The following is a 12,876-nucleotide window of genomic DNA, read 5'->3' on the forward strand; positions in this document are numbered from 1 at the left end:
CTTCGTGCATGATTTCAGTTTCTCACACCAGCCACAGTGCTGAGTCAAGGTGGCTGTAGGACTCTGAGGTTCAGAGAGGCGGTATTGCCACTGCGTTAACTCGGCCTCACTGTAGAATGAAGGGCGGAAGTGACGCGCCTTCCTCTGCCCCGTACCTGGCAGTCACAGTGAGTGCACGGGAGTCCCAGAGTGGCTGGCAACAGACTAGAAGGGGATGAGGAGAGCGCCAGGTTGGATCCTTGGCTGCAGTGTTGGAGCTTTTTCCAGCACATTCCTTGGTCATTCCTGCACACCTTGCTCCTCCACCTCCCTCCCCTGAAAGCAGCGAGGCCCCTTACGTTCCGGCTCCTTTGTTAAATTGCTGCTGCCCCCACCCGCCCCCGTCCCGCTGTGAAGCTGCGCCATCAAGCACAGCTGGTAGGGAGAGGTCGGGTTATTCGTTCCTCGATCCCACGGCAGCTCTGTCAGATCTCTTCTGGACAACTGAGTAAGTATGAACGTTCAGAGGACTCTGATTAACCGGTGTCTTTCATCCTTGCCCCAGGTTTCTCCATGACCAAAATAGTTCAGCCTTCAGATTCTACCGAAAGAAAGTATTTGAACTATGCCCGTCAATTTGTTTTACATCTTCTCCCCCGAACCTCCACGCCGGTGAGAGCGCTGATTCTCAGGAAAGCCCCCTTGATCCCATGGAAGGGGAAGGAGAGTTCGAAGATGAGCTCCCTCAGCACGAGGCTGAGCTGGAAAGCCCAGAGGTGATGCCTGAGGAGGATGAGGAGGACGAGGAGGAGGACGAGGAGGATGAGGAGGGGTGCGAAGAGGCCTCCACTCCTAGAGGGGCCTCCAGGTCAGCGGGAGGGGCTGCCAAGTCTGAGGGCTCTGAGGGCAGCCCCCCCACCGATGGCCTCCCGAGCGAGGCGGCTGAAGATGGCCCGGCCAGTGCACCTGCCCTGTCACAGGCTGCCTCGGGGGCCTGCTTCCCCCGGAAGAGGGTCAGCAGCAAGTCCTTGAAGGTCGGCATGATTCCAGCTCCCAAGAGGCTGTGTCTCATCCAGGAGCCCAAAGGTGAGTGCTAGGCCATCATCGTGGCTTCCCTAGCATGGGCTTCTGTTTAGCACCTAAGGAGGAAGCGTGCTGCTCGGTTGTAGACCAGGAAAAGTTGTAGAGACTAGGTCATATCACCTGACTGTGTGGAAGAATTCACTGGCCCTTAGCCCAGGCTTAGCCACAAGATGACCGGCCGGTCCCTGTCACCCTTCCCGCCTCCCTGTCACCCTTCCCACCTCTGATGACACCTGCCAACCTGCATGTTACCTCCCCTAAATCCCTCCAGGGCCAACAGAACATGAGGTTCTTTGGTCTTGTGTCTTTAACCTAAAATAATTGTGGTGGTTTTGCATACCACTCCCAGTGTTCCTGCGGAGCTCACGTTGCCAGCTGGTGCAAGGTCGGTGGCCTGAGCACGCGCTGCCGGGTCAGTCAGCAGGGTGTATTAGCAGCATATATGCGTGGTGTTTCTGTTACTGCTCACAGTCCAGTGGAGGAGCCCTGGCTGTGAAGGGCACGGGCCTTGGTCATCTCGGCTGTTTCCTGCCCGTGACCCTGGGGAGTACCCAGCCTTCTGAGCCCCTGGAAGGCCTAGGGCAGTGATGCCTGCTTAGCGATGATGAGGAAGGAGGACACAGGTGGGGCTGGTCTTGGGCAGTGGTTAGTGGGAGCTCTGTGCTCTGCTGCCTGGGCCATGGAAGGTCATCTCCTGCTCTTCTGTGGGGAGGGTTAAGGTTCTTAAAGTGCCGTTTAACAGCAGTAACACGCGTCCCTTTTAAGGGGACAGTTTGAGGAGTTTTGGCAATTGTAAACAGGCATGAACTCCTCCAGTGCGGTGGAGCTGGAGCCTTTCTCCGGAAATGCCTGTCTCTCTCTGAGGTCCCCTCCCCATTTTCTGGCCTCGTGGTTCTGCCTTTTCTAGACTATCAGTAGGCAGAATGGCATCATGTGCAGCCTTTTGATGGACCAGCCATGGCCCAGGTTATTCCTCGTGTCCCCCACCACTCCAGGTGTCTCCACAAAGCCAGGCCTGGGCTGTGCTTCGTGCCGCCATACCTTCCTGCAGGGTCGTGGCGAACGGCGCCCCATCTTGTCTCACCTGTGTGCTCTACACTGTTGACACTGTCGCACTCACCCCCAGGAGCATCAGTTCAGTTAACGGAACAGTCCTGTGGTTCGCGTTTGGAAACCTTGGTGGTATCACCGATTCCCAGCTGTTCTACCCAGTTCGGACGTCCTTCAGAACTTTCTGCTGACGGTGGCAGCCTCTCCGAATGCCTCATGTCCCTCATGGGGGATAAGTGGAGCTCTTTCTATTTTGGAAGCTCTCAGTTCCTTGGGTGGTTGAGAGAAAAAAGCCCAGCCCTGTTGATCTCTGCTTCATCAAAAATAAGAATATAATGTGATTCAGCACTCTGTATGAGAAGCGTGGTGGTTTTATACCGTATGTGGATTTTAACTCTATCAGTGGAACAGTTGCAGAGACACTAGGAGAGCAGGAGATTGCAAGTGGTTTGTTTGTTGAAACAAAACGTGTTCTTGCAGTCATGGAAAATGATCCATGCATTGAGCCCTTTGTCGTACACATGGGAAGTCATACGTTCACGTAGACTCTTCCCCGTCAAGCAGCCCTCAGTCGGGCCTGCGTGTTCCCGCCTCTGTGTTTGTGGGGCCCGTGATTCCTGAGAGGCGCCCTGGCGAGCTGGTGGCTACCTTCTGTCAGCAGAAGGGCTGTGAGCCTGAACTGCAGCCCTCTCGTCTTCTGAGCAATTTGGAGAAAATATGTGTATGTGTACAGATACGTTTCTTGTGTCTTCCAGTTCATGAACCAGTTCGCATCGCCTACGACAGACCTCGGGGTCGTCCGGTGTCCAAAAAGAAGGTGAGCATGACTGACTTCTCATGCATGACGTAGTCAGTTGGAATTGTCAGAGTTTTAAAGGACGTTGGCTCGTAACTAAGGTATACTCGTACTTCAGACTGGCATAGTATATAAAGCATAACAAGCAGCCTTTTTCTCAGGAATTTTTTGAAACTGTTGTGCGTTGCCTGAAGCACAAGAGGGTAGTAATTAGTTTATTTAACAAATAGGCGAGGCCTGATGCAGGCCTGTGTTGGTAGAGATGAGCAAAGTAATGTTCTGGCCCTTGAGAAGTTCAGATTTAGCGGACTGTACTAATGGTTAAAGAGCGCTCTGCTAGTGAGCCAAGGCAGTGTGTGGATGGGTGTGTGCACACACGTGCGTTAACTGGCAGACGCCTATGTGCCAGGCCCCGTCTGCCCACTTGATGGCAGCAGCAGGCAGGGCCAACAGTGACAGGAATGTGTGAGACTCTTGTGGCCCGCGTGCCGTGGGTGCGGAGAAGCAGGTCGAGGGGAAATGGGGAATAATGTGGGGTTGGGGATGTCATTTATTCAGGGAGGCCTGGGAGAGACCCCAGGGTGGTCTTGTGTCAACAGGTAGCCTTTTGTGGCACCCAGATAGGGGTGGGGAGGTGAGGAAATAAAGGTGGTGAGGCCCCAGGTCATAGGGCCTGTAGACAGATGAGGCTCCTTCTCTGGGGGAGGCCCTCCGGGACCCGTGGTGGTAGTTTGGAGGGAAGACATGGCTGCTGTGGCTACTGTGCTGAGAGCAGCCTGTTGGCGGGGAGGCTGGGAGAGCCAGGGACCGGGAGGGTGAAGATGCCGTCGGTGGGACTTGCCGATGGATTGTGTGTGGAATAGCCAAAGCCCAGAGTCCAGGGCACCTCCACGGTTGTCTTCCCGGGCAGTTAGCAGGATGGAGCTGCCACGGACTGAAATGGCGAGCCCCTGGGGGGGGGGGGGGGGGGGGGGGACGGCAGGTCATCAGGGAGATGGAGTGCACTCCAGACAGCTAGGTGGACATGTGGGGGCAGATAAGGCTGGGCAAAGTCACCTAGGACATATGTGGGGACATCCCAGGTCATTAGAGGTCAGGAAGGTGAGCCAGGAGCCAGGTGAGGTCTCTGCTGGTGTGGGGTGGTGAGGAAAGCCTGTGTGGTAGTGGTAGACACCTGTTTGAGTGCACTGTCGGTCTCAGCGGCCGGAAGACGTGTTGGTGTAACCCCAGTTACAGCAGGGAGGAGGGACTTTTCTGGGCCTAAAGTTCATGGTCCTAACTGATGTGCCCAGTTTGAATTTGTGCTGGCATCTGGTGGCCCGACTGGTGGTCTGGGTGAGCTGAGGCTCAGCCTGGCCACGTAATCTTGGCATGTAATTCCCGAGTCTCCATTTGTACATCTGTGACATGGGGCAGTCTCGCCTACCCTGTGGTTCAGAGGTGCCTTGCGAGTGAAACTAAGTGCATGTTCACCCGCTGTGCAGCTGTGTCCTGCAAGCTCCAGTCTCTCCGGGGGGTGACTGCAGGCCACGAGCTTCCAGCTTTCTCAAGCTGAGCAGCTTTCCCCAAGGGGTGCGGATCTGCCCTTTGGGGACCTGTGGCCCGCCTCTCCCTTGCCTTCCCACCCTCTTCCCCTCCCACACTTCCTGCTCAGACCCTCGGACCCTCACCATTACCCCCAGCATCAGCTGCCTTGATCAGGATGGAGGAGCCCTCTCCCCAGAAGTACACGCAGCCTTCTCAGCCTACCCGGGCTGTCCTCAGTGTTTAGTAAATGTCTTTTAAAAATAGGCTCAGGTGGTAGGGACAGTGGGTACTTATGAATATTCATGAGTTAAGTGGAAAGATTTTCTTTTTTTAAGATTTTATTTATTTATTTGGCAGAGAGAGCACGCGCGCATAAGCAGGGGAAGCAGCAGGCAGAGGGAGAGGGAGAAGCAGGCTCCCTGTGGAGCAGAGAGCCCAATGTGGGGCTCAGTCGCAGAACCCTAGGGTCCTGACCTGAGCTGAAGGCAGACGCTTCACTGAGCCACCCAGGCAGCCCATAAATGGAAATATTTTCTGCTCTCACTGGGCAGGCTCTTTCTCCAGAGGCTCCCTGGGCCTTTTAACCTCTGTTCACACAGCCGGCTCTGGAGCCCACATCTTCTCCAGGGCTTCTTGCTCCTCTACCTGTAGAGTCTTTCTCAAGCCGCATTCTTCCCAGCTGTACCGCCTCTCAGCGAGGTCTGCTTTGTGCTAGACATGGACCCCAGAGTCCCAGTAAAACCCAGTCTCTGCCCTTGGGGAGCTCCCAGACCTCGGAAGGAGCAGCTGGGCAGACAGACAAATCATTCAGGTTTGTTGAGCAATGTCTAAGGGTGGCCAGAGAGGCTTCCAGGATGGGGTCACTACTCAGAGTTCTAGAAGTCCACAGAGAGTATTCAGAATGGAGTGGGGGAGTAGGGAGGACCCTGCGAGACAGTTTTCCACACAGTCTCTCTCTACAGTAGGTTCATGGCCTGTTCAGCCCCCTTCTGCCTCACCCCTGCGTCAGCCTTGCCTCCCTTCTGACTGTTGCACACTAGGGGCCTTCCTGCCTCAAGCCTGTGCCCTGGTTACCCCCAGCCTGGGGGGTACTTTCTGGTCATCACAGGTCACCACCGCTTAGGGCTCTTCCTGCTAACCCCTTGGCCCCAGGAACCCCCAGCTCCTCCTGGGGTTTTCCTCATAGTTTTAGCACCACAGTGGGTGCAGTCACACTGGGGCCTGAGAGGCTGGTCTGGCTTGGTTCTGTGGGGCATCTCTTGACTCCCCACTTTTAGAAGCTCCAACCCACCCAGGGAATGTTGGGAACTGGGAAACGGCCCATGACTTCATCCCAGTGTCTGGAATTAGAGACAGTTGGGGGGGGGGGGGATGCTGGAACGTGTCAGGTGCAGCATGGGCAGAGCCTTGCTCTGGGAGCTTTGCTGCAGACCACTTGCCATACTCTTCTCTCTCCTCAGAAACCCAAGGACTTTGACTTCGCCCAGCAGAAGCTGACTGACAAGAACCTGGGATTCCAGATGCTGCAGAAGATGGGCTGGAAGGAGGGCCACGGCCTGGGCTCCTGTGGGAAGGGCATCAGGGAGCCCGTCAGCGTGTACGCAGCAGGCGCTTGGGGCCAGGGGTGGGGATGGACAGCGTGCTTGGGGAGAAGCGTGCTTTGGGATTCTGGTCCTGAGTTCTTTAATTTGCCGCCTGATTTCTTGGCTCCCCTCATGGTAAACATGGCTTAAAGCTGGCAGGGTTTTTTTCCCTGACAAAGGGAGTCTTGAGATGAGGGGAGAAGCAGATCATTTATATATGCAGGTGTGCGTACAGGCTCCTTGCTGCACTGGCACAGACGGTTTAGATGGCTTCTTGGCCCCTGGCATTTTAGACACATTTCCTTACTGTCATCAAAGCTGAATGGTAATTCCAGGTAGTTAGGATAAAAACCACTTTCCCTTTTCCGGGAACCCATAAGCCAGCTAGGCAGGGTGGGAGAGCACAGCCCAGAGTTTGTTAGGCCCCGTTAACATCCAGCAGGCATTTCATTTAAACTGAGCTTCCCACCTGCTGGGGGAGGCTTTCTGCTGTGATCGGGCTTCTGAGCACGCGCCTCAGAAAGTCCGCACACCTGCGCAGGTGAGTACCCCTTGTTCCGCGCTGTGAATCGTGTCTTCACTTTCCCTCTCCTTTGTCCCTGTTGTGTGTCCCACGTGCCTCCGTCCCACGCTGCTTGTGCCGTGTCCAGTCCCCTGGTGGCCGGGCTCGGTGCCCGGGTGCGGCTAACTCTCCGTTTTGCTCCTAGGGGAACTGCGTCGGAAGGGGAGGGGTTAGGTGCGGACGGGCAGGAGCGCAAGGAAGACACATTTGACGTGTTCCGTCAGAGGATGATGCAGATGTACAGACACAAACGGGCCAACAAATAGGTATGTGTGGGAGCCGGCGCGTGTGGCGTTCTGCCTAAGCTGACGTACTGGTGCGGAGAGACGGTTTCTCCAGAGAAATCGGAGTTCCCCCTTCCCCAGACACCAAACTTGAAACCGTGCGCGCGCGCACACACACACACACACACACGAGAAAATTCTCTGAGGGTAACAAGGAGTGTTTGGATGTGGATGTGCCCCACCCCTCACCTTCCAGGTTTGGTTGAAGGAGCGAGCCCCGCGCTCGCAAGCGTGCAGCCCGACAGCAGGCATTGGTGCAGGGCTCCTGGGCTCAACGGCACATGGCCGTCCTGGGGAGAGGCTGCCCGGGAGTGGCCTGGTGCCCCTCGAGGGTGAGGGCGATCTGGAAGCCGGCACTGCACAGGCCAGCTGCTTTGCCACATCCCTTTTCTGAACGTCTTCAAGTCCTTTTCCTTCTCAAGGGCCTTGGGCCTATATAAACATCCCCTTCTTTCTCCTCTCTTTGTAGCTGCCTTCCCCACCTGTAATTTCCAATTCAGTGTTGAACAAAACCATTCTCTCCCTGAATAGATGAAACCATTGGTGAGAAAAATAAGGCTCGAAGCAGCAATTACTCTTAAAGCACCACCTCTGCCCCGGATCTGCCCTGGAGCCAGTGCCCAAGTAGGTTTGGTGTGTTCTAGAGAGACGAGCGTCTCTGCAGCTCTGGTGTGGAGGTTCCGCTGGCTTTTCTTCTTCTCAAAGGAAAAAAGAATGCACCATTTCTGGTCTGCTTTTGCCCTTCCGCCCTCTTCTGAATGCTTGTGGCAGCCAGTCTCCTGCGTGTCTTTCCTGGTTCCTCCTTGGAAGGTGACGCTGCCCTTGGAAGCCCCGGTGCCCTATTCGTGCTCAGGAACCAGCTCTAGTCGGGTCTCCCATCCCAGGGAACCTCGCTCTCAGAGGTACTCTCTTAGCACACTTGATGCCAGAATGATGACAGACGGCGGCTTTTCGTTGCTTCCAGGCTGTGAATAGGGGCTGTGATTCGGTATTAGCGGAGTCCGCCCTGGTACACAGCCTGCGGGTTAGAGCACGGGCGTTCTTTGAACAAGATACTTGATTCCACGAACGTGTTATTTACGGAGCCTCGGCTCTTAAATGCCTCCCAAGAGACGTAATGGAAGTTTAGTGACAGGATAATAGAGCTGTATTTGGTGGGGAGTAATCATTACGTTGATGAAACTTCCCTCAAATTCACATGTCTCCCTAGAATCCACAAGCTGCAGTTTGCTTTTTTAAAAACCACATATGGAGTCTCTTCTACCAGGGGGTGGGACTGTAAACTCTTCAAGAGGCTTCATTTCTGGCTTGCGCGGCATGGTGAAGAATTGTGTTATCAGGGCCTTTGTACAGAACAGAAAGCGTCCTCTTGGGGCGGGCTCGCAGCTGCTTGCTATTTCTAGGCGCGTGATGGCTGCCCTTCCATCTTCTCCCGGCGCGCTCTCCTTGCAGCTACGTGCGAAGTTCTCAGGCTGTGGGGATCTCAGGCCTTTCTCGTAAAGCAGCAGTGTGGAAGTTTTAAATACGTGCTCAGATCTGGGAACCTTGGCATCCTGCTGACACTGCAAGCTGGTGAGGGGAGGGAGAACGGGGCGGGGGGTGCACAGCAGTGAGTTACCCTGTTGGACAGTCTTCCCTTTCTTAAAGCCACAGGCCCCAACTATTGTCCCAGGCTCCTCGGGCTCCGTCTTGTGGGGCCCACACCCACCGTCACAGGCCTGTGCTGTGTCTCTTCATGTCAGGCGGAGCCTCCAGACTCTCCTTGCTTCTGGTTGCTCCTGTTGGTGTGGGCAGCCGGCAGATCTTTATGGCCAGCAAGACCGTGGAGGTGCCTCAGCAAAGTTGAAGCAGCCTGCAGGGGTGGTGTGGTATAGGGGAACCACAGCTGTAGGGGTTCCTCTCCTTTCTCTCCTAATCCTTCCAGTAGCTTTCCTTGTTGGCCATGGGTTGAGCACATGGATGGAACTCTGAGAACAGGGCCTTGGTCCTCTCGGGCCTTTCACAGAGTGCCAATTGGCCCTGAGCAAGACGTGCACGCCCCAAATATGTTCTCGCTCTTTCCCTGCAGCATAGATAGCTCTGACCATCATATTCACTTTGTGCTAGTATATTCGCTCTTGGCTCTCTCTGCTTTTGTCTGTAAGTAAAATGCTTTAGGAATTCCCAGGGTATAAGTCCTGTCCCCGCAGCCTCCTGCCACTCTTCCTTCTGGGGACATCCCACTTTGAGCTGACCCTGGGAGCCTTTGGCAAACGTCAAAGGAAACACCTCCTTCTTGATCCTGGAAAGTCCTCTGAGCACTCAGGTGATGCTTTTCCTATGGGGTTGGCGACATGGGAGCCGGGGCGGAGCCTGGTGGTGCGTCCTCATGCCGGCTGTTGGCTAAGGACCAGGGCGCACAGCCCTCTGCGCTCGCCCTTGCTGTCTCTGGCAAAGGCTGACCGCAGGGAGTGTGCGTGCGAGCGCGATGTGTGGTTGCATAGCCTTGTCGAAGTCACAGTGTCTTTTCTGTCATTCTAGTTCCAGGGTCTCTTCCATGAGGACGACAGGCATCCGGAAAGTGCTAACTCACCACTTTGGGTGCTTACTGTCTCTGGCTTGTTTCCATCACTGGAAATCATATAGAGAATTTTAGCGTTTTTGGTCCTTGGTAAAACCTAGAAGACATTTGTGATGTTACAAAATGGAAGTTTTTGGGTTTTTTTTTCTTTTTCTTTTTTTTTTTTAATCTAAGAAGTTGTGAATGTTGTTAATCATTTAGCAGTTGCAATAAATGTAGAGGAAACCCAGTTTTCCATGGTCTCTGTTGATGTGTTTTGAAAATGTGGTGGGTTGGGGACCACGTGACAGATGTTGGGGTACCTCCAGGGAACCAGGTTGGACACACTGCAGCCTTCCAGTGTGCCCTCTGCCCGCCAGGCCTCTCTGCCTGCTCGCCCCAGCCAGGGGGCCTGTTTAGTTGCTGGGAAAGCCTGGAGGTGCCAGAGAACAGGTAGGAACCAGTGCCAACCACGGGGGTGGGGGTGGGGGGGGGGATATACCCCCTTCTGACTGGGGGGTTACTGCTGGGTATGAAAACCCACCTTTGAGAGCGTCGGGGACACCTGCCTTACTGCTGATGGCTCACCTGCCCCCCCTCAAGGGTTGACCCGCTCCCAGGGTCGGGGCTCCAGCTGTCAAGCGTTAAACACAGGGCCACCCAGGCCTCTCCCTGACTGAAGAGGCCTGCCTGTGGGGCATCTTCACAGCTCCCTGCTATTCCCATGTGCTGCCCCCCTCCGCGTCTGATTTCCTCCACCGACAGCTGGCCCTGTGGGGAAGGGGTGAGGGCAAGGGCTACCGCAGGCACGTACCAGGCCTGCAGGGGCTTCCACCTGAGGGCACAGTGGTAACGAGGCGCCAGGCTGCTGTTGGACCCAGGGCAGAGGGGGCCCAGGAAGGGTTTCGGGAGTCTGTTGGCCAGTTAGGGGCAGATGAAGCTGGGCCCCGTAGGAGCTAATGTGGGAACCCAGGCCTCCCTTCTCCCTGCTGTGTCCTGGAGGCCGCTCAGGAGTGGCAGGGATCCATCTGACCATGACGGGAGCCGTTGCCAGTCGGGCACCTCCTTCCCTTGCCTTCACTTCATGAGAGCCCGAGAGGGCGGTGTGCGACTGCGGGCTTCAGCGCCCGCCCTGAGAAAGTCACTCAGGACCCGCAGCGGCCCACCTCATCTCCCATCCCTTCTCAGGAGACTGGAGGTAGGGGGTGAGCAGAATGGCTCGCCAGCAGCTGCCCCTAACTGGCCGACACCTTTTGTCACCTCCCTGGGCTGATGAAGGTCGCTTAGATGAGGACACATGGAGTAAGAGTCTCCGGCCGGGGCACCCATCTAGGCTTTGACCTCGGGTTTTGTTTCTGCTCTGCGATCTGGGGAAGATTTCTTCTAGTTCGGCAGGTAAGGTTTCCTCTGCTCTCTTGTTTAGCGCTAACTGGGACTGAAATACGCCTTTCTCTGCCTGGAGGGCCCCTCCCCTTTCCTTCTTCTCCCCGGCATCCTTTCCTGGAAGCCTGGATTCTCCCAGGGCCCTGAGAAACAGAAGGCGCGCTGGACACTGAAAGCAGCTTGTGGTTTAAAACGAGCTTTCGCTGTGCGTGGTCGCAAGTAGCCGTACGTAACGATGCGAAATCCGTGCAAACATGCACGTTCAACCAACACGTGTACACTTTCTTTGTAAAAGATGAACGCAGGTGTGGGCAGAGTGAAGCACAGAAGTTGCCCCTCCCCACTCCCCATAAAAATGAAGTATAAAATAATATCGGATCAAAACTTCTTAAAATAAGATACCAGATATGCTGCCTGGAGACTCATGTCCTCATGCGACTGGGGGGCTCCATGTTTCTTCACGGGAGTAAAACTTTCTAGTACTGTTTGTGAGTAAGTAACACCTGGCCAAAATCAAAAGATACAGAAGTGTGTTCTGTGGAAAAATGTCTCCCTGACCCTCAGCACTCAGGTCCCATATGTGTAGACAGTTGTGTATTCGGGCATATTTTAGGTATAACCGTTCTTTAAAATGCAAATTCTGCACATTCTCATCTGCCTATTGCTTTTTTTTCACTTCAGAATGTTCCCCAGAGGGGCGGCTGGGTGGCTCAGTCTGTTAAGCGTCTGCCTTCAGCTCAGGTCATGATCCTGGGGTCCTAGGATCGAGTCCCGCATTGGGCTCCCTGCCAGTGGGGAGCCTGCTTCTCCCTCTGCCTGCCACTCCCCCTGCTTGTGTTCTCTCTCTCTCTGACAAATAAATAAAATCCTTAAAAAAATTTTTTTTAAATTTTTTTCCCCAGAGAATTTACATATGTATGTAATGGGCTATTTAAGTTCCCCGCCAAGAGGCATTTGAGTTGTTCCCAAGCCTTGGCTCCTACATCCCATTTATCTGTGGATAAAGCCCTAGAAAATGGCATTTCTGGGACCACGGCGAGCTCCTGGAATCTCCCCACCTCACTGCCTCCCTCCACAACATTATTGTGCCATGCGATTTTTGGTGTGACCCTGTTAGCACCCCAGTTTTCCCCAGTTTTGCCTGCCTGTCCAGGATGTGGGGGGCTGCGGTCCCTGGAAGAGGCAGGCTCTGCCCTGGAGGTGGACTGTAACACAGAGCATGGGCCCTGACCCCTCCAGACCCTGTCTCCATGCTCTGCTCCAGATGCGACCCAGCTGCCACCCCTTTCTGCTTCCTCCAGATTCCCCCCACTCTGAGCCCCCCAACCTTGACCTTCCTGCAGGTGACCTTGTTTGTCCCTCCAGGTCTTGATGTCCCCTTCTGTCCAGTGACTGCCTGGTGTCCACCCACGGGGGTGAGTCTTGAAGGCCAGAGATGGGCCGGCAGGGAGGAGGCCACAGCCAACCCTCCCCACCCCTGGTGAGCAGTAGGACTTTCTGAACCTTGGTTTCCTTCCAGGGAGATGAGGCCTTGGGCTTGCAGAGTTCAAAGCAGTAATCCAGGACTGTTCACGGAGAGAGGGTTTAGAGGGTCTGGTCCTCATTTTAAGGCTGTGTCGCCTCCTGGGAAGCGACCTTGTGCAGGAGGATCCCCAAGCCTAGTCACGGTGCACCCAGGCCCCGCTCCCCTGCCAGCTGGAGGGCGGGGTCACACCCCCAAATTAACCCCCTTCCGTAGAGGAGGGGTTGAGGCCTAGGGTCAGACAGAGAGGGGTAAATTGTGCAACTCCCGTGTGTTTGGGGGATGGAGAGTCAGTTGCGGCGGGGGGGGGGGTGACAGTGCTGGAGCTGGAGCCAGATTCCTGCCCAGCTACCGCTCTGCTAGCTGTTGTACACATGGGGAAACTGAGGCCTAGAAAGAGGAAGAGGCTGGCTGCCGGCTTTCAAAGCCTTCGAAGTCTCCACACCTGCTCCAGCCTCAGTTTCCCCATCTGGGTGGGACTGGCACCGTGTTGCAACAGGCAGCAACCTTTCTAGCCAGTGGTTGGGACTTAACAACTTAGCCCCAGAGTCGGGTATCAGTTCCTACT

At 55.2% G+C, this 12,876-nt stretch overlaps 1 protein-coding gene across 7 annotated transcripts in view; it reads left to right on the forward strand.

The window, feature by feature from the left end:
• The window catches only part of SUGP2 (SURP and G-patch domain containing 2), a 34,911-nt gene extending 25,258 nt beyond the window's left edge, over window positions 1-9,653 (forward strand). For 6 of the 7 annotated variants that reach the window (XM_040628966.1, XM_040628969.1, XM_040628970.1 and 3 more), the window contains 5 exons: window positions 545-1,065; window positions 2,868-2,929; window positions 5,896-6,032; window positions 6,726-6,846; window positions 9,385-9,653. In XM_040628966.1, the coding sequence (XP_040484900.1) occupies window positions 545-1,065; window positions 2,868-2,929; window positions 5,896-6,032; window positions 6,726-6,846 (841 nt within the window). In that variant the 3' untranslated portion in view covers window positions 9,385-9,653. Of the gene's footprint in view, window positions 1-544; window positions 1,066-2,867; window positions 2,930-5,895; window positions 6,033-6,725; window positions 6,847-7,395; window positions 7,489-9,384 lie in introns of all 7 variants that reach the window. The other variant, XR_005834578.1, reaches the window with a different exon arrangement.
• The last annotated feature ends 3,223 nt before the right edge of the window (window positions 9,654-12,876 follow it).

Source organism: Ursus maritimus, unplaced genomic scaffold (genome assembly GCF_017311325.1).
Source record: "Ursus maritimus isolate PB19 unplaced genomic scaffold, ASM1731132v1 scaffold_14, whole genome shotgun sequence".
Classification (NCBI taxonomy): domain Eukaryota; kingdom Metazoa; phylum Chordata; class Mammalia; order Carnivora; family Ursidae; genus Ursus; species Ursus maritimus.